General features: G+C 46.5%; 2 protein-coding genes across 4 annotated transcripts in view; one reads left to right on the top strand and one right to left on the bottom strand.

Annotated features, from left to right (window-relative positions):
• Nucleotides 1–3597, top strand: part of ARPC5L (actin related protein 2/3 complex subunit 5 like) — a 195182-nt gene extending 191585 nt beyond the window's left edge. Inside the window, exons 2-5 of the mRNA XM_079324484.1 lie at nucleotides 18–172; nucleotides 899–971; nucleotides 1230–1406; nucleotides 3035–3597. Of these exons, the coding sequence (XP_079180610.1) occupies nucleotides 33–172; nucleotides 899–971; nucleotides 1230–1406; nucleotides 3035–3097 (453 nt within the window). The 5' untranslated portion in view covers nucleotides 18–32 and the 3' untranslated portion in view covers nucleotides 3098–3597. The remainder of the gene's footprint in view (nucleotides 1–17; nucleotides 173–898; nucleotides 972–1229; nucleotides 1407–3034) is intronic.
• Nucleotides 3598–4267: 670 nt separating this feature from the next.
• On the bottom strand, nucleotides 4268–20356 carry GOLGA1 (golgin A1). Of its 3 annotated transcripts, none has more exons than XM_079324453.1 (23): nucleotides 20238–20356; nucleotides 19633–19918; nucleotides 18011–18101; nucleotides 17242–17316; nucleotides 16653–16750; nucleotides 16104–16136; nucleotides 15447–15575; nucleotides 15030–15166; nucleotides 14534–14645; nucleotides 14315–14410; nucleotides 13964–14089; nucleotides 13016–13111; nucleotides 12618–12713; nucleotides 12206–12358; nucleotides 11886–11981; nucleotides 11089–11178; nucleotides 10198–10300; nucleotides 9772–9929; nucleotides 9443–9604; nucleotides 8896–8955; nucleotides 8222–8386; nucleotides 7354–7440; nucleotides 4268–6540 (listed from the first exon to the last, which is right to left on the bottom strand). In XM_079324453.1, the coding sequence occupies exons 2-23, from the start codon at nucleotides 19765–19767 to the stop codon at nucleotides 6460–6462; spliced, it is 2379 nt and encodes a 792-aa protein (XP_079180579.1). In that variant the 5' UTR covers nucleotides 19768–19918; nucleotides 20238–20356; the 3' UTR covers nucleotides 4268–6459. The 3 variants fall into 3 exon arrangements, with proteins under 3 accessions (XP_079180579.1, XP_079180580.1, XP_079180578.1); XM_079324454.1 differs by having other exon boundaries at nucleotides 9811–9929; nucleotides 15030–15178; XM_079324452.1 differs by having other exon boundaries at nucleotides 15030–15178.
• Nucleotides 20357–20901: the final 545 nt, after the last annotated feature.

The raw sequence follows: 20901 nt of genomic DNA on the forward strand, positions 1-20901 counted from the left end.
GCCGTTTCCGCTGGCGCGGCCGGGCGGCGGCGATGGCGCGGAGCACGCTCTCGTCCCGGTTCCGCCGCCTCGACATCGACCAGTACGACGAGAACCGCTTCGTGGAGGAGCCCGAGGAGGCGGCGGCGGCCGAGCCCGATGCCAGCCCCGAGGTGGAAGCGCTGCTCAGGCAATATCCTTTGGGCCGGGACAGCGCCGGGGCCGGGACAGCGCGGGGCAGGGGCAGCGCCGGGGGCAGGGGCAGCGCCGGGGGCAGGGGCAGTGCCGGGGCAGGGACAGCGCCGGGGCCGGGGCAGCGCCGGGGCAGGGGCAGTGCCGGGGCAGGGGCAGGGACAGCGCCGGGACCGGGGCAGTGCCGGGGGCAGGGGCAGTGCCGGGGGCAGGGGCAGCGCCGGGGCAGGGGCAGCGCCGGGGCAGGGGCAGTGCCGGGGCAGGGGCAAGGCCGGGGCAGGGACCAGTGCCGGGGCAGGGACAGCGCCGGGCCGGGGGCAGTGCCGGGGCAGGGGCAGTGCCGGGGCAGGGGCAGCGCCGGGGCAGGGGCAGCGCCGGGGCAGGGGCAGTGCCGGGGCAGGGGCAGTGCCGGGGGCAGGGGCAGTGCCGGGGGCAGGGGCAGCGCCGGGGCAGGGGCAGCTGCCGGGGACAGGGGCAGTGCCGGGGCAGGGGCAGTGCCGGGGTCGGGGGCAGTGCGGGGCAGGGGACAGCTGCCGGGGCAGGGGCAGTGCCGGGGTCGGGGCAGTGCCGGGGTCGGGGCAGTGCCGGGGTCGGGGCAGTGCCGGGATCGGGGCAGTGCCGGGGTCGGGGCAGTGCCGGGGCCGGGGCAGTGCCGGGGCTGTCCCGCAGCCGCCCGTGAGCACGGGGCGGTTCCAGGCGCGGTTTGAGTCCTTGACCCGCACCGCACAGGCGAGGCGCTCCGGGCCTTCCACACCGCCATCCGCAGCTCCCCGGGCAGCAGCAGGAGCCAGGCCGTGAAGGTACCGGGCCGGGGCCGGGGCGCTCCCGGTGACAGTGGCACCGCACTGATCTGAGCGGCGCCGCTGCGGTTAATGAGCTTGTGCTGGCATGAGTGATCCCCGTGTGTTTAACTCTTCCTCCTTCCACCCCAAAACTGCTCACCTCGCTTACAGAAATAACCCAGCCTGGAGCGTGGCTGCCTCTTGCCAAACACGAGTCTCGGGATCGTTCCCAACTGTTCTTGTCCTCACATTTCTCTCTTTGCCTTGTCTTCCCAGGAGCAGGCCCAGGGAACGATGCTTAAAGTCCTCACATCTTTTAAAAGCAGTGAAATAGAACAAGCGGTGAACTCCTTAGACAGAAACGGTGTTGATTTGTTAATGAAGTACATTTATAAAGGATTTGAAAAGCCATCAGAAAACAGCAGTGCAATATTACTTCAGTGGCATGAAAAGGTAAGTGCTGGGGCACTCTTGGCTCAGCAGGGTCCTGGTCAGTGGTTTCAGGAGAGCCCCTGAGGAGAAGCAGGTGATGGCAGGGCCTCATCCCTGAGGAGCCCAGTATTTCCTTTTACCTTTGGTCTCTTTGAGCCTGCATTCACAAAGCCTTTACCTGTATTTCAAACCTTACCCTCTGCTATGGGGAGAGGAGACTTATGGCAGGGAGTTCTCCCTGCTGGAGAAAGTCTCTGCTGCCTTTGGCACCCAGGGTGTGCAGGAGAAGGGGTGGGAGTGGAGATGTGACCAGAGGGATGGGGCAGCTGCAGCCTCCTCTGGCTGAGCTGAGGGGCTCAGGCTGCCTCAGCTCCTTGCATCAGCTGAGTCACAGGGTTTAGCAAACCCGTCTGCTTTGCCCAGGAGAGGATTTTGAGGTCTCCAAAGATTCCGCTGGGAAGCAGCAGGGGCTCTTGTGTTTCTGTGGAATGTCAGTTGTGAAACAGGGAATGTGGGATGTGTTCAGCTGACTGTGGAACCTCCTTCCCTGTCTGTGATGGGATGAGGCACGTTCTGGGTCAGGGCACATCCCTGAAGCAGCTGCTGGGTGCCACTGCCCCCGGGCAGGAACCCAAGTGAAATCTTCCCCCACTGCAGGGGTTTTAGCTGAAGCCCTGGCTGTCAGTGCTCCTAGGAAAACTGATCCCTGGGAATACTGCAGCTCTCTGTGCAGGGCAGCTGCTGTGAGTGCTGGTGTCATTTTCCCAAGGTGCAGAGCTTTTTCCTGTGGCACATAAAGCTGATGTAGTGTCACTCCAGCTATTGGCTGCTGTCACCAGCTTTGCCAAGCCTTGACAAGGGAAGAGGGAATTTCTCAGGACAGCAAAGAACATGTTTCTGCTTGTTTTTTTCCTTTTCTTTCTTTGCTGTTGTTTCCACTGAGGTGCTTTCAGGTAAGCGTGGGTGGTGCTCCCAGCGTGGGAGGTGACACCACCACCCTGACTGGAACTCAGAGCATGTAGGGACATGAAAGGCATCTCATCCTCTCTGTTGTGAAAGGAGCAAGGCAGGTCAGAGTAGGCTGGGCAGGGTTTAAAGCCTGGTGTTCTGCTTTACAACAGTACTGGTAGGATGTGTGGCTTGCTCAGAGCAGAGTCAGCTCAGTGGTAGTACCAGTCTGTCCTCTGGAAGAGGCTGTGGCAGGTTTGGTAGCTCAGGAACCTGCCTGAAGCACCTGCAAGTCCTGCTCCAGGTGGGTGTTTGCATTTGTCCCGTCGTGTTCCCCAGAGCTGTGTCTCACACTGCTCTCACACCCCTGGGGCTGCAAAGCAAATGCCCCATTTCCAGAAGTCAGCTTGTTTTTTCATAATCACCTCCACCTTCTAGACTTCAGAAGGAAACATTGTTCACATTGAGGGACACAAATGAAACTTGAAGTGAGCCCTCCTCCTCCTCAGGCATAGGGGAGGTGAGACATTCTGCTCTGTCAGTGACATGCAGCACTGGAGCCCTCGAGATCCAAAAGATGGTTAGATTGTGGAGAATGACAGTTTCTAATTTTGGAGAAGAGCCATAGTCCCTTCTGTGGCTCTTCAGTGTTTGTTCTGTGTGGGATGTGGTGACTCTGTAACCTCTCTCCTTTCCCACAGGCACTGGCAGTAGGAGGCCTGGGCTCCATAATAAGAGTTCTCACAGCAAGAAAGACTGTGTAAAGACTTAACTTGGACAGAGGTGACGGTCAGGTTTGGACTCAGAAGAAGGAATGAGCTGAAATTACACTGGTCCATCTTTATTAGAGATTGCAATCTACTGAAATCCTACAGTAACCTCCTTTTGGAATGCTTTTATCCTTAAAGGTGGGGGAAGAGTAAAGGTATTCCTGCATATTCCGACTATCACTATAGGAGCCAAGACATTCTCCTGCTCCCTTCTCTAACAGGCAGAGAGAAGGCACACTCCTGCCTCCTGTTACTGTAAGTGAACAGGTATTTCAGATGCTGCTTTAGCCAGGTGTGGTGATACAAGCTCCTGTGTGTCCTGCTTAGTCCCAAGGTAGCTGTGTCCAGCTGAGATCCTGCAGCTGAGGGTGGGAGAAGGGCTGTCAGAGTGGTGGCTTTGAACCTGTGCTGAGGAATGTTGGACTCTGGGCTTGGGTTAATGTAAAGTGAAGTGCCTGCTGCATCAATAAAGTTCTTGGATCACGTGAGTTAAAGTTAAAGTCTGACATTTCTCCAAAGCAGGCCTGCAATAACCCAGTCCAACCCAGTGTCCACCTTTGTAGGACTGCTCCTGACTCCAGCTGCTTAGAGAATGTGTCCTCAAATCCAATGCTGACCTGGATGTAGAGAGTGAGACCAAGCTCAGCTGTTCCAGTCAAGACTTGTAAGATGCAGTGAATAGAACACATAATCAGCCTGGGTTTGATTTTTATATTCTTGTCCACACTAGAAAGTTGAGAAGATAGTTCAGAGCTTGTGATTTATGCATTAGTCTGTCCTCTACACCAGACAGGCACAGGCTTTGCCCAGGCAGGACACAACTCCTGGATCCATGGCTGTCCCCACGTGCCTCTGGCTTGGGCAGGGCTCCCTGCCCTTTGATAGCAAGGAGCAGCTGCTTGGGGAGCCCCAGCTCCACCAGTCCTCCTTCCATCAGCTGCTCAAAGTGTAGCAGCAGCTATTCCTGGTGGGAGGTGGTTTTGGAAGCAGCAGTGCCACCTCATTGTGGCACAACTCCATGTGAGTGGGCTTGGTGGCACAGCTGGCACACCCATCCTCACCCTGGGCGAAGGTGGGGTTTGGGTCATGCTTTAAAAGTCAGTTTTAAATAGCTATAGCATCCCAGGGGAGATAACCAGAACTATAAAAAGAAAGAAATCAAGATCAGGGGTTTGATCCAAAATGTATTGCACCACAAATTTCATAGTGTTTCATCATACAATCCATATTTACAGCATAGAAGGAAAGAAGTCCAATGGTGATAGAAAGGATTATGTATAACCACTGTTCTGAGACAAGGGAAAGTGCATTAGCTTTTTAATACATGTATACACACCAGTCTTGCTCTGATACCTAATGAAAATTCAACACTTAAGAACTAGTTCATGGTAAGTTGATCCTGTATGAGCTTTGGGATCTGAAACTGAAGTTGTTAGTGAATATATAACCAAAGATTTTACTTTGTCACTCCATTCCAGGCTGCCTGTCCTGCTTTCCTTACTGTTCAGCAGTAACCTTTGAAGCCAGGATCAGCACAAACCCTACAGGCATTCAGCAGGGAGAAGTGGGAGTGAGGGAATCCTGACCCCTGGTCCCACAGAAACAGAGCAGGACAAGGGAACATTAGAAAAGATCTCAGAGAATAAAACCTTCCCAGAACCAACAGGGTTATTCCACCCTGCTGTATCTCAGAGAAACAATTGAAATAAATGTACTTTTTGATTGTCTATTTTCACAGTAGAGCAGGGCTGAACCTTCCATGCTCTATCTTGTCTGGAAGTGCCATGAATCTGGTTGCTATAAACTGCTGGGACAAGATTTAGTGTACCAAAAAATGCTGTTGGTTTTCTTAACTTCAGACAAATCCAACCTGGCTCTAAGCTGAGGAGCATCACCTGTGCCCAGTACCAGCTCCTGGCAGTACCTGGGTCTGGGGTGGGGCTGCCTGGGACAGCAGCAGGGTCTGGAGCCTCTGCATCTCCACTGCACAAAGCTTGAATTTTCCTGACTGTATTTAACAGAAGTATGAACTTCTTGTAAGAGAATTCCCAGAACTGCAGTGTGCTCACTGAGCTCCATACATGGGTAGACTTTTGGAAATAGGTCTCAGTTTTTAGAAGTCAGATTTAATGCTGCTTCCCATTTGGAAGCAGCTTTTGCAGGAGTGTTAATAACTGGGTAAAATTGTACTTCCAGGGAGGAAGTGCCACCTTGGTCCCCTTTCTTTACTGTATCAGGAAAACAAGCTGCTGGAACTATGATTCATTCACTAAGAGTGGAATTTTGCCCTCAAACCCCTCATGAGCAGCATTTCCTTTTACCATAATAGTCAGGACACAGTTAACATATTCATAACAGTTTTTAAGCATCAGTATTTGAAGCATAGAAAACCACAACCAGAGAGGCAGATCCTGATTACAAGGATTTGTTGCTAGCAGACTTGGAAGAAAAGAAATTAATCAAGTGTTTAGTACCAGCATTCTTCACCCTTTGTCACTAGATTTTTATTTTTCATTTTTTCTTAAATAAAAGGTATTTTTCAGTGTGGATTTACAATACCTGGAACTCAGTTTTAAAATTTTAAAATGGTTTCCTACCCCTTTTCCCACTGCTAACAACCTATGAAACAGGCTAATGGATTAGTTTTAAAGGCGACTGAGGATTAGGTACTATAATTAAGACCATTTTAAATATTATTTTTCTTTAAGAAAAGTAAAATCAGACAACTCTAAAGTTGTGCTCTCAAATTAAATAATCAACGTGCAGCCTTGAGGACTGCAGGCCAGGATAAATGCACCTTAAATTACACAGTGATATGAAAAAATGCCAACCATTAGTTATGTCAGTATTAGAAGGCAAGGCAGAGTTCTTTTTTGGTTAAAGCTCCTGCTCCTGTCCTGTGAAAGGCTTTGCAAACTATCCCACTCTCAACACTGTTTTGCCAACACGTTTTTCATTGCTGGCTTCCCACAGCCAGACAAGCAGCTTTTCTGTGCCCAGAGTCACTGGACTCCAGCAGCTGGAACAGCAGCTGGAATCACCATCCCAAGAGACTGAGCTGGCAGCCCTGCTGGCAGCAAGGTCCTCAGAACCCTCTGGTGCCAGGAACCCAGCAGTGATGAGCACAAGGAGCTGCTCCCATCACAGACACCAAGGTGCTCCCTGACTCCAGCCCAGAGCTGTTCCAGTCTGTAGTGAAAACGTCTCCTTGCACAGTATTAGTTTTGTAAACAGAGCCAGAAGTTCTTGTACAAAATACTGCAATGACAGTGATTAAGACACACCTGGAGCAGTGTGTTCAGCTTTCTTTTCACAGAAAGAAGTGCCTGGATACTGCCTGCCACCTTCAGGTTCCCTTAAGGCCACAGAGTCCTTGGGCTCGAGATGGATGGCCGGATGCTGCCTTTGGGAGATGGCTTTGAGCCAAACCAGGACATCTAGGACACAACAGCACAACACACATCACACAGGGTGTGCACTTCCAAGATGGGAAAGAATAGGGGACACAGCCATGTTCTCAGCATTTGATGGAGAGACCTATTTATACATCAGAATGCTGCAGACTCCAGATTGGGGAAGTGGAGGCAGCTTCACACAATCAAATCTGCAAGGAACAGCACCCACTTCCCACAGGTGAAAATGACTGAGGATTATACTTACATATATTCCTTTAAAATAATTTCAAATTAGAGCTCTACAGTCATCTAAACACGGTGCCTTTAGTCAGTGTAGCATTACAGTGTTCCCTGAACCAGATGGTGAGGAAATCTCTTCATCTGCAGACTGAACATCCCAACTCCCTGTGTGGGTAGGGCTGATGCAGGACCTGGATGCAGCACTTGCTGTTGAACATTCCCTAACCACCACACAGCCAGGGCCATCCAGATCTTAGCCCATGGAAAGGAGACAGATCTTGGTGTCTAAGCCCAATATCAAAAGGACAAAGCCAGAATAAGGTTCCTGCTGTTAAACACTGACTCTGTGTGGGCAAGGAGCTTCCAGCTTCTCCCCACAGATCAATTGCACTGGGCAAGGCTGTGCTCTGACTCCTCTGGGCACCAGAAAGCTGCTATTTCCCTCACTGGGATGGACAATTCCTGGCATGCATGTGATCAACATTTTAATAATAAATTATATTTATTGTAGCTAGCATTTGGAAAAAAGAACTTTTCCTAATCTCTCAACATCTAGGAATTTTCATTGTCCCCTGGGAATCCAGTTAGAGACTACATATGGCACAGAACTCTTACCTTGTACTCCAGAGTTTCTTTGAGCATGTTTTCTTCCTCTTGTGAAAAATTCAGTAACACAGACACAGCTTTAATGAGATGGAATGCCTGAAAGAAACCACAGAGTTGTATTGCTTGTGATGCTCTTGGGCTCTGCACTCAGGACTATGGTGCAGCCCAGAGGTCTGTGGGTCTGTCACAGACTCCAGCAGACCAGCAGCCTCCCATTATTCCCAGTTTCAGTGGACTAGGATGGCCTGTATCTTACTTCTGTGTTTCCTGGCTTTCTGTTCTTTGACAATTGTTTCGGAGAAAGAAGACAAGGGGGAGCCTGGTTATTCAGAGCAGAGAAGCAGCCTGGCCCCTGCTTTGAAAAGTGATTTATACCAGCTTGATACCATAAAATTGTACAGTTATTTTTTTACCTTATCCACTGACTTGCAATTAAGTGCTTTGTTGGCATGACTTTTTAACTTTAACACAACATGTGGAGAACAGGAAAGAACTTCAAATGCACAAGGAATTACTTCTTACAGACCAATAGCAAGTGATTTAATAGTTTTCTTGGTTTTTTTCCTCTTTCTTAAATGTACAGCCATTCTACTTTCATAGTCCATATGCTCTTCAGAGCAGTGCAGTGGGAATCTCTTGTAGCTGCAGATCTCTAACACCCAGATGTAACTACCTCCTAAAAACTCACATTTCCCTTTCATGTAGTTCATAGTAGTCTGTACTTCCAAACACATTGCTGTCAGCTATTTTATTTTATTACCCACACTGAACACTTTTTAATTGCAAAATTATGGAATTGGCATAAAGTGTCTTCAGGAGGTGGCAGGTGGTAATTTCTAGAGAAAGACAGGTGTAGCAAGAGAAGTGGCACCTTTACCTCAGATTCCCTGCAGGACATGAACTTTAGCACAACATGTTTAAGGTACTCAAAGTTTATCTCCCTGGAGTCGTTCAGGTCCGAGTTGTTGGTGACAGTCACAGAAGCATTAGGCACTTCAGAATTTGTACGTAGCTCAGGTACCTCACTGTCAGGCCTTATTTTCTACAAAACAAACAAACAAACAAACCACAGAGGAAGAAGAGAAGTACATTGCAGATGCTGTTAGCTTGACACTGGGAGGGGTTGGTTTCAGGGTATCTACAGAGGGTTGTACCCACACTGGGCATCAACAGCTCCTCATCCTTCATGGGGCCACAGCAGGGAAGTGTCCTCAGCTCTCCCTCCACTCCAGGACAGGAGCTGGTTGATGTCACTGTTCTGTGTACATGACCCAAACCAGCATGGAACTTTCCCTTGGTCATTTTCTCCTATTACTAACATGCTCTGAGCCTTTCAAATGTGGACTTTATTCAGAATAATTTTCAACATCAGAGCAAAAATAACAATTTTAAAACCTCTGTTAATTTTTCTAAAATAGATTTTTTTTTTCTTGGAGAGATAAACCATTGTAGAGGGATGAAAGGGGAGTTAGCAGTAAAGCTTTTGGAATGACAGTGCAAATACCTGCCAGCAAGTGCCATCTGAAGAGATTGAAAACACACAACCCTTACCAGCTCTTTCTGGAGAGTTTTCTTGAGTTCTGCCATTCTTTGCTGAAGCTGCTTTATCATCTGTAAGCACAGCAAAGGAGAGTTTAACACAATATTCCTTGTCAGGGCCCCCAGGTATCTGGAAAAACCCATGACACTGGATGTGTCCAGTACTGAATGAAATAATAATTAACCAACACTGACAGCTGTGAAGAAGCAACCTGAAATCCTTGGCCTGCCAGCTGCACACAGCAGCAGGGATGTGACAGGACACCTGGGCTTTCATGTGACAGCATCATGCAACTGAACTGAACTCACACAAAAAGGCTCTGCAGGAAAGCTGTTAATAGTATGATTTATGCATCTTTCTGCCAAAATAAATCAGGATTTATGCAGCTCTTGCTGCAGTTTTTATTCATGGCTGGTATATACTTGTGCAATCCAGAGAGAAGCATTTACTCACAGAGTACTGGATTCAAACTGGACAGGCCTGTCCTTGTAAGGTGGCAGCACCAATTATGTGGCTTCCTAATTAAAAGGGGAAGGACTACCAGCTGTTTCTGTTCACCTTGTTTTTCTCAGCAATTTGCTGTTCCAGCTCTCTGTTATCCTTCTGAAGTTGAATGACATCTGCAGCTGCCACCTCTCCATTCTGTTCCACCACAGAGTTTTCTGGAGAAGGGAAATGCTCGTTGTTCAAGGCCCTCGTCGACTCCTCCAGTTCTAAAACCTGTAAAAATAAACAGTCAAGTGGAGAGATATCATGGTATTTGCAGCCCAAGAGCACTCCCCAGGGAGAAAGCCAGACTTCTTTTTGGCTGTCCACACTGGGGGATTCCTGCACACCTCCCTCTTTTCCCAGGAAGTCTGACAGGATGAATTTGCAACTGCACTCACAGTTTTCTCTTGCTCTCTGGCCAACAGGCACTCCTGTACCTGCAGCTTCAGCTCATCAATTTCTTTTCTTGCTGTTTCCTCTTTCTCCACTGCTTGGCTCTGACTTGCTTCTATGTCCAACTGTAACTGATGCACCTGCTGCAAGGCAGCTGCATGGTCTGGGAAAGGAGAGACCTGCTTAGTAACAGTTGCACATCAGATGGGAGTTTCTAATTCATTCCCTCTGTCATGAAGACAGAAAGCCAGGGGAGAGACAGAAAGACAAGAGAGACTGTCCAATTGTTAGTGAACAATAAACCATTTAGAAAATTCCAAGAGATTAAATATGGAAGAGAAATCTAGTAAAATTGCAATCTACCAGGCAAGGCCAGAACTAGAGACTGTACTTAAAGTTGTCTGGGACACAGTAGACACATTTGGGCTAACCTTGACTGAGCTGGTTCAGTTCTTCCTTCTGTTTTAGCAGCAGATTACATTTCTCAGCAATCAGCTGGTCTTTCTCCTTTATTAGGGCATTCAGATGTGAAACCTTCAAAGCAGAAAAACAATGAACAGAAGAAATTAAAGATATAAAACAGGAAGAGGGTGTTGAAAGATCCAACACCCTTCAGAGGCTCAGCAGGCATCACCTCCACAATGCTGCCCTCAGTAACAAGCACTGAAGTTACCACTGGAAGAGCTAAACCCCACTTGGCTCCTGTGCCACCATCAGATTGTCACAGCCAGCCTGTGGCAGCTGCAAAAGCCCCTGAGCAAAACAGGAGATGGCCTTAAACCTCTTCTACACAGATCTGGCCCAGCAAGCACAGATCTACAGCAGTCCCAGAAGAATAAAGAAACCAGAAAATGGGACTAATTCCAGTCAAACTTGCTCAGTTGACAGTTCTTATTTTAAGCAAACATAAGCTCACATTAACCACTATTTTTTATATAACAAGAGCCAAACAAGACTACCTAGAACTGACATTTGGTACTGGATACAAGCTCCTCCCTATGAGGAAATGTACAATTTTACAACTGCTGTGCTTTGGAGGAACCCAGATGTGACACAGGCACTGAAAGGAACTCTCCAGAACAAAGAGGTTTCTTTAAAAGAAGCTGCCAGATGTCAGAGGCTGCCCATGGCTGGTGCACTGAGACAGCAACTCACAGATTACAGGGCTCTGAAACAGTCTCAGGTTTACAACCACTGCTGTCTCACATGTGAATATGATTCTGACCAATGGTCCTGAATGTTAGCATAAAGAAATCCAAACCTAGTCTGCTCTTTGAAAGGCTGGGACATCTCAACTACATTTTAAACAGTCATTAACCAACCTGCTGTTGTAATTCCTCTCTCTGTTTCCGTGTTTCTTCCAATGCTTTGGCAATTTCCACACTGACAGTTTCTCTGCTGCTCATCTCATTCTGCAAACCAAAAAAATTGAGAGGTTATGTGAGACAACTAAATCAAGTCAGTCTCTCATATTTAACCCCAAATCTATTAGGACTACATTTATCAGTGTTCAGACACACTACAATTTCCAAATGAGTTAGGTTTGTTTTACTGACTGCTGCTCTCTGTATATGCAATAGCAACACAGGACTGATGTAAGAACCCAAACAAACCCAATGCTTACAAGATCTTTCAGCTTGAAGTCTCTATTACAAAGAAGTAGCTCCTTGCTACAACAGATCTTTATTCCAACTGTGCATCCAGGAGTAGCTATGGAAAAAATTTCAACCATCTAAAATTACAGTCAAAATTGGATAAACTGTAAACACCCAACTAATTTAAGTTTTTAACATTTTGGTTTGAACACTGTGAGTGGAACTATTCTGTATTCACCATTGCTAGCAGGATTTCCAAGCTCTTCACATCCCTGACAATATGGGAATGTATTATTTCTGCCTGATTTAGGCAGACCCAAGCATTTTGGTTCAGAAAAGGACCAGCCCTTCATAATGCTTCTCAAACACATTTCTGCTGAGTACCTGAGATGATTTACAGCTCCAGGTACCTGCACCCTGAACATAACAGGTCTTCAAGCACTGAAAGTAACCCACTGTGCTGTTTACTGCTCCCCAGCCTCAGCTCTGTCCCAAGGCAATCCAGGACCCAGTTCAGCCCTCACCTTTAGCCTGTTCAGTTCTGACTCTTGTTGTTTTAAAGAGTTCTCATACTCTTCTTTGCTTCCCTTGAGGTTTTCATTTTCCTTTTCCAGTTGGCTCTGTAAAATAGTGTTTAAATACACAGTACAATTATTCTGATGTTTTGCTTAAACAATTAAACACATCTAATGCTTTGCTCATATTTAGTTCCTCAAAGTATGATATCTTCTATTATAATACCAGGAGTGCTGAATAACATTCAGAGAACAAGCAAGTTCTACAAGCAGTGTTAAAATCATGTTGTGAAGACTCTCAGAACCCACCAGACATTTTCTGTACTTACAATCCTGTGCTGAGTTGTTGTTTTATCCAATTCCCATGCTTTTTCAAGAGCAGCAATCTGAGACTCCAGCCCAGTAACTTTCTGATCATACTGATGTTTCTCACTTAAAATCTGCTGCTGCAGTTGATTTCTTTCATCCTGTAGATCAGTTTGCTTAAGATAAATAAAGAAAACCATATTAATAAAATGGTATTTTGACATCATTCTAACAAGATCAGACGTCATTCCATTAGAGACTCTCAAACTGAGGACCATTATTCATTTGGCAGCAGTGTCATCTACTTACAGACCAGAGTTCAGGAGACAAACAGCAAGAAAACAAACACTTGAATAACAAAACAGAGAAGTGATTGTCTCTGGGGATGCTGAAGAGTGATCTGTTACTGGTCAGTGAAACATGCAGGATACTCACCAGCTTCTGGATCTTCAGATCCTGGTCAGCAGCTGCTTCTTTGCTCTTTTTCAGTGTTTCTGTTGCAATCTGTAGTTTCGCTTCCAGTTCTTTATTCTAAAATTACACCATGAATTAAATTCCTTACCCACTGGCATCTACATTACTAAAAAAAGTTTGCATAATACAGAGTGACCCAGAAGGGGAAGGTAAATGTTAAATCCCTGAAACCACAGAGATTAAAGAGGCTGCCTGTTTGACACATGCTGGTTTTAGAAATTCTTCACCACAGCACTGCTCCAGCAATGGCTAAATGTGCAGTCTCACCTTGGGCTGGGAGTGCAGCAAGGGGAGCAGGAGGAATAGGGCAGAGGGGAAGAAAGGAGTGGGAAACTGTGGTGAAATGAAGAACTGCTCACCTGTGTTTCCAAGCGGCTCACAGCCTCGCTGTGCCGTGTCCTCTCTGCCAGCACCTGCTGCCTGCTCTCCTCCAGCCTCTGCTCAACAGCAGCTTTCTGAACATAACATTGAGGTGAAGCACGTGAGGAAGGATGGACAAAGACATAAGTTTGGGGGGGGGGTAATTAAAATTTTCCTTTTTATTTCATTAATAAGGTAAAAAAAAAAAAAAAAAAGGCAGGATGCTTTAGTATCTCTAAATGGACTTTACACTGCCTTGAGTTTACTAAGCCAAGTCCTTTTGTCACAGCAACATTGAGGTGATGTGATTGTAGGCACCCTGACCAGGGAAAAGCAAACATCCCCTTGCCTTCCAAAGACCCAGCTGGGGAAACATTGTTCCAGGCTGATTCTGAACAGGAGCATCAGTGCTTGAGAAAGAGATCAAGAAGCAATGAGAGAAAGGGGATTAACCACAACTTGGATTCTGTTTTCAGCTGTTGTTTAGCACGTCTGAGGCTGAGGTTTTCAGCAAACAACATTCTGTTTGCACACCTATGTGCAAACAGCTCCCCTCCCTGTCCCACTGCCTTGCCAAAGAACAAGGAAAATCATTCACTGTTCTTGTAAGGAAGAATTAGAAAAACTCCCAAATTGTTCCACCTTCTGTGGGGATGCCAGAAAGCTGCTCTCTTCCTTCTAAGCAGTCAGATGCCATGCCCAAACAGACAGTGCAGAAAGGCCAACACAGACATCTGTGCAGGATCTACACAAGCAGGCTCAGTGTAGCCACCCACACATTCTGCCCAGCACAGACAGTGTGCCAAAACACACTGACAGTGCAAATGTGACTGTGTGACATCAGCAGCTTTCTTTCCATGGGTGAGATGTAATGTATGATTGAAAAAACCCAAAACAAACAACTCACTAATATTGTACTTCCAAGCAGCCTTTAATTGTGTAATTACCTCTTTGAGCAGCTCATGCACATGTTCATCTCCTGAGAGATTTCTTTCTAGCTTTTTTTCCAAGGAAGACACCTTTTCCTGCAGCTCTTCAGTAAGTTTCTCTCTCTCAGTAAATTCAAAAGTCATCTGTGAGAATGAGAAATCACAGAATCTTTTTTGTAATGAAGCTTTCAGCTAATCTCTTGTGGTTTGACTTTTGGAAATGCCAATAGAAAGGGAAGTCCTATTTGAAAAGACAAGATGATCCTGGAACACTTTCTAGACACCAAACTTCCAACTGCACAAAGGTGTACACTATCCAAATGTGCACCTTCACACCAGCAACAGCAGATGCATCTGAAAGCACCTCACCTTTTGCTTCTCTTGCTCATATTCCACCTTCAGAGATTCATGCTCTGCTTGCAACATTTCCAGTCTCTTCTCACAACCAGAACCAGCCACTCGAGCCTAAACAGTTTGAGAAATTACTTACTTTGAAACTTAAATTTCCAGCACCACATAACTGATATCTAATCTAACTTCTGCAGACATGGAGCTCTTTGAATCAAATCTCACTTGGCTCAAACTTACATTTTGCAAGTCTACAGAAAGCTGCTGAATGACAGTTTGTAGCTCCTGTTCTCTTAACTCCAGAGCAGTGATCTTATTTTCTGCATTTGTCTCAGCTGTCATTAGTTCATCTCTTCACAGAAAGAGAATAGAAACAAGTGACACACTGTTCCAGAAAAATAATCTTTAGCAGGTAATTCTGCTGCTTATGAAAACAGACTAAGCATCACCAAAATTTTCTTGTCCTAAAACCAGCCACCATCATCAATCACTGCTTGATTATACATTTTCCAAAAAAAGTGACAGTTAAGCATTCAAACTATGAAAAAAGGAAATAATTTACATTAAAAGTATTACTATCATTGGCTTGGCATTTACATCCCCATAGCCATAGAAGAGGAAAAAATTCAGTCAACTCACTACACATATAAACTCTTCCAAAGAGACAGAACTGAGCATGAAGTAAAAATACAGGGGAAACACATGCACTGCTCCTGTGAAATGCTCAGCTCCATACCTGTGAGCCTCCAGCTGCAGGAGCTGCTGCTGTAATTCCTGGAGATGCTTCCTCAGGCCCGAGGACTCGGCCCTGGCCTGGCTCAGCTCCTGCGCGCGCGCCTCCAGCTCCTGCTCTGCTCTGCTCAGACACTCCTCCTTTTTCAACAGCTGAACATTAGAAGATTGTCTTTGGCATTACAGATGACCAGTCACACTGATAAACCTTTTCACTGGCACGTGCCTGTTTTATTATTTGTGGGCTGAATGAAGTGAGATAATAAACTATGGAATATTGTGTTCAGTACCTACTGTTAGGATTTTGACACCAACCGAAGCTGTGTACAAGCATAAAGGCTGAAAAAATGAATGTTGGGCTACCACTGACTTCATATCCTGGTAAAAATTTTAGGAAATAAAATGTTTAAAATGTTCTTACCATGTGTTTAACTTTGGCAATTTCCTGCTGCTGAAAGCCCTCCAGTTCATCGATTTCATCTCGTTTTTGGAAAAGGTTCAAACTCTGCTCCCTCATCTCTTGTAACTGTGTTTGAAGCATTTTTTTTTCCTGATAAATGAAAAAAAGCAAAGGAAATCAAAGGATATCTGCATGCTCATATCAAGTTAATAGAAGTTTAGGTAAACACTCTGGGAAATTAATCTTGTATTGCAGCCGTAGAGCTCCTGATGGTGCTCCACATAGAAACAGAAATTCTTTCAGATTCAGGTCACAGTGCAAATTACCACACTTCAAAAAACATAAAAAGAAATCTCAATTCATTACAATGCCACTAATGACCATCTAAACTGAACTCTTAAAAATGGATAATGTTCCACCTTACAGAAAGACAACTTTCCCATCACAACCCATTGTTCTCTACTTCCCTGCTGAAAAATAAAACCAGAAGGACCTCCCCAAGCATTTGGGCTGATAACAAAAAGCAAATGATTGGCCTCTCCCACTGAATAAAGACCAAATAATGAAAAGGGCTGAACAGAGTCGAGCTCTGATAGAATTGGAAGTGTGCAGGATGGGTTTGCAAATACACACAGAGACACACTACACTCCCTGAGAAAAACATCCAAGGTTAATTACCTTTTCAACTTGAGCAAGTATTTCCATCCACTCCTGAACAAGAAAGAAAAAAAAGAGAAAAAAGATATCAAAATCCATTTGTAGACTTTCAAGGACAGCAATTATGGTTAAAAAAAAATAATAATAAAAAAAGAATTTGTAGTGTTAGCAGATACCAAGCTTTGGTAATGATTAAAAAAATAATCAGGAGCAGTACAGTAACAGCCAGTGTTTGAATAGATAAAGGCTGAGGAATCATTTATGCTACCCAAATACATAATAGTTTTATGGAAGTAAAAGAAATGTGACAACATGCCCACTGCCATTGAATCTTATCCAAGCACAAGCTTAACCTTTCATTAGGAGCTTCTGTGGGCTCTTGTTAAAACCAGTTGGAACAGTCTGAGCAGTGACAGGTCCTGCACCATTCCTGGCACTGAGCTCAGCTCCCTCCTTCCCTCAGTGCTGGCACGCTCACACACAGTGCTGAACAATTATTTTAATTAATAGCAACACCTCTTTAAAACATCAGGGTGATGAGAGTCAAAAGTCCTGCTCAAGCCCTCTTACCTTGTCCTTTTTTCCCAAGGCCAAAGCCATTCCTTCTGCCATCTTGGCTCGACTGGCCTGATGAGCTTCATTCTGCTCCTGAAACTTCCTCATGGAGGCTATCAACAGAGAACCACCAGCTATATTAAAAACTCCTCTTTTCAAACTGCTTCTCACTTTTCTATAAGTTATTTATAACTTTAAAGAGATTCTTCTGCAAGCAATTAGCCCCTCTTGACTGTAGCACTAGTGCTGTGCTACTCATTCCCTCACGCTGCTTGCACACTGGCCAAGAGCCAAAGCCAACAGCAGACAGGAACACTGCTCCTTGCTGGATTACAACAAAGCTGAGGGTTTCCAAAAGGTCTCTCTGCATGTTAGCCCCAAATTTGGCTGAAGGAGTATAATAATAACAACTTTGTTCAATGTGCTGCTGATGCTTTTTATGCTGTAAATAAGGTAACAACTTGTGTTCTAACTGTTCACAGTACAGAGGTGCACAGTTTGAAAAGAAATCATTAGCACACCTGTACACCAAACCTTTTTCCTTCCAACCACAGCAATTTTCAATTAAATGAACAAAAAGGGAAAAAAAAAGAAAAATACATACAATCCTGATGCTTTTCTAATGCATTTTCAAGCTTCTCTTTCATCTTCTGCAGATTTCGGATCTGATCAGCATAATCTTGTGTGAGGAGGGAGAAGAACAGACCAGGAATGGACAGACATTGGGAAAGGACATTTTTAGGGAAACACAAAAATAAAAAATTTTTAAAAAAAAAAAAAAAAAAAAAAAAAAAAAAAGAAAAAAAAAAGAAAAAAGGATGAGTGGCAAATGATAATGATTTTCTCAATCAGAAAATCATTCCTGCTGAGGAAAACTTGGGTGACCACAACAATGAACACAAGCAAATAGTTCTGTACTGTCCACAGGGTTGGCACAAACAGAAGGGCCTGTCCCAGGGGTGTCAGTCACACAGACAAAAGCAGAACCAGAGAATGAACAATTGCCCCTCCCTTTTTACTTCATCCAGAACAGTGATATCTTTAACTCTATTCAGAAAAGATGGAGGGTGCAAGGAAGGGTTAATTCATGGCCATTGCATCCATTTGCTTGTTGTTCCAGTCAGATGCTGTTTGAAACATGGGACAGAAAGCTGTTCCAAGGAATCACATAAATGTATTGTTGAAATCAGCAAAAATCCAGTTGCCTTCATAAAAAATTAATGATACTGGATGCTCCCTTGTCAATCAACAGGGCTGCTACAAATCAATTTTGAAAATACCCCAACCTCATAGTTCTTAATAAATTAAACCATGTAAATGAAAAGGAAAACTTTTCCCAAAGTAACAAGTTTTATAAGAATCAGGGCACATACCAGACAGCTTCACCTCCAGTTTTCTTATTTGTTCATTTCTTCTCAACAACTGGGATGAAAGATCCTCTCTGGAGCTGCTTCCATCAGAAGCCTTAGGAGAAAAGCAACACCCTGTAACTTACAAAATTCAGAAAAAGTGATTCTGCCATACATGAAGTCTGGGATAATAACCACCCTCCTGCCTAGGAATAGCACTTGTTTTGCACATAGAGGGGAAAATTGTACTAGCACAGCAGAATGTGTAAAAAGTGCTGAAGGAGAAAACCAGTAAGGGCTTAATAGTGCCAGGCTGCTTGCTCCCCAAAGCACAAAGCTTGGGAAGGAGCTGGGGCTGGGAACTGTTTGTGCAAACTGCCACTGAGGAAATGGGGCAATGGAATGACTGAGGGGGAGGAAATCAGGCTCCAGGAAAGGTCAAGGAGAGAGCCATGAAAATCAAAGTAATTAGAAAAGAAGCTGTAGTGCTTTTCAGGTGGGATAAACCCACTGAAGCCCTGATGCAGCAATCTGTCCACACAAAATCTGCTGCATAAATGACTTATGAGTCCTCTGGTGGCTTCTGCTCCATAAAAATCAATAGCAAGAGCAGTTAAATGAATATTGATAAAACAACTAATTCTTGAAGATTTTCTGAAAACCACTCAAGACTTCAGTCACTGCCATTATTTGTTTTCTGTTCTATAAACTTGCAAGATGGTAAACAGAATTTCTACATGAGAATTTCCTAAGAGCTAAAGAAAAAAAAAATCTCAGAAAAACAGGACTAATATATTTCCATTATAAAATGTGTTTAAACATTAAGAGCTCCAACATCCTGCTTAACAGAACTGAAATTTCAGCTGAGCTTCAAAAAAAAAATATTTCTAGCTCAACTGTGTAAATAACTTCTTGACTCTGCAGACAGCAAACAGAGACTTGCTGCTGGCTCTGCAGTGGGTCCTGCTGGCTCCAGCAGTGGGGTGACACTGCCTTAATCCAGGCTTTCAAAAATGTGACAGCCAGCCATCCAGGGCAGAGGTGCCAGAGCATTCCAGGGTTGCATTTAACCCATACACTCCTGCAGTTATACCACTTGTTTGAACAATGTTTTACAATGAAAGAGAGGAATTGCAATAGTTTTAGTGCAACAATACTACACACATTTTCAGCAGTGAACATACATAATGTCTCAGGAAGAGTACCAGAAGTCAAGAGGTAAAATGAAAAGTGGCCAGCATCTAGGTGGCTGTTCTAATGACAGAGAAGCTGTGGCTGTCCTGTCCCTGGAAGTGTTCCAAGCCAGGTGGGACAGGACTTGCAGCAACCTGGTCTGGTGGAAGGTGTCCCTGTCCATGGAGCTTAAAGGTCACCTCCAACCCAAACCATTCCAGGATTCTATGCTCCAGTAATTAATTTTACTCACATGTATCTTACACATAATTACAGCTTTATTCAATATTTTATATCTGTTTATCAAGGTTTTGTATTGAAACAGTCAGTATTTAAGTTCACTCAAGCTAATGATACACTTACAAAGACACCACGGCACATATTCAAATCACACGCTAGACTTAAAATGCTTGTCTGCAAAACCAAAATAAAACCACGAGAGAAATGAGATTTCAAAGCCAGGTGTAACTCACAAAGTCGTCTCCGGAGTCTGCTCCCACAGAGGTGATGGATTCCTTACTGACAGACCTGGGGATGCGGGCGGCCGCCCCGGGCCTGGGGGCCACCGCTGCCTCCTCTGCGATCTTCTTCTTCAGTTTGGCAAACATCGCACTGCCCTGAGAGATCACTGCTTCCGAAAGCCTTTAACACACCGGCACTCTTGTCTAAAGCTCCCAAATGCTGAGACTTGATTCTGAGCCTCATCCAGGGGTTTATTGCATTTCTAGTGTCATTAAAGCCCTCGAGGCCTGGCACTACCTGCAAATCAAACAGAAACGGGTCTCACATTAAAAAATCCCACCGGCATGCATCATTCAAAGGCAACAGAAAACCTTTTAACATCACATCTGTTACGACACGTTAAAAACGGGGTCTCGCGGAGCAGAATCCGTTAAAGTCCCAAACCAACGGCCCCAAACGGCGGCGGGCCGGGGCCCGGGGAGCGGGCGGGTCCCCTCAGCCCGGCCCGGCCCGGCCCGCGGAGCTGCTCTGCCCCGAGGCACCGAGGGCCTGTCCCCGCCGCTCCCCGGCCCGGCCGCCCTCTGCTCTGCCGCTCCTCCGGCCCCTCGCTCCTCACCGCCCATGCCCGGCCGGGCCCCGCGGCTCCCGCGGCCGCCGCCGCCTCTCCGGACACCGCCGACCCGGAAGCGCCGCGCGGGGCGGAAGCGGCGCCGGTTCCGCTCCTCCCGCTGGTTCCGCTCCTCCCTCCGGTCCCGCTCCGCCCTCAGGCCCGCTCCGCCCTCTGACTCAGCTCCGCCTCCGGTCCCGCTCCTCAATCCGGTCCCGCTCCGCCCTCAGGCCCGCTCCGCCCTCTGACTCAGCTCCGCCTCCAGTCCCGCTCCTCAATCCGGTCCCGCTCCGCCCTCCGGTCCCGCTCCTCCCTCCTACTCAGCTCCGCCTCCAATCCCGCTCCGCCCTCCGAACCAGCTCCGCCCTCAGCCCCGCTCCGCCCCTGGTCAAGCTCCGATCCCGCTCCTCCCTCAGCCTCGCTCCTCCCTCAGCCTCGCTCCTCCCTCAGCCTCGCTCCTCCCTCAGCCCCGTCCCTCCCTCAGCCCCGTCCCTCCCTCAGCCTCGCTCCTCCCTCAGCCCCGCTCCTCCCTCAGCCTCGCTCCGCCCTCAGCCCCGCTCCTCCCTCAGCCCCGCTCCTCCCTCAGCCTCGCTCCTCCCTCAGCCTCGCTCCTCCCTCAGCCTCGCTCCTCCCCTCAGTCCCGCTCCTCCCTCAGCCCCGCTCCTCCCTCAGC

The sequence above is a fragment of the Erithacus rubecula genome (genome assembly GCF_903797595.1).
Source record: "Erithacus rubecula genome assembly, chromosome: 21".
Taxonomy (NCBI): Eukaryota; Metazoa; Chordata; class Aves; order Passeriformes; family Muscicapidae; genus Erithacus; species Erithacus rubecula.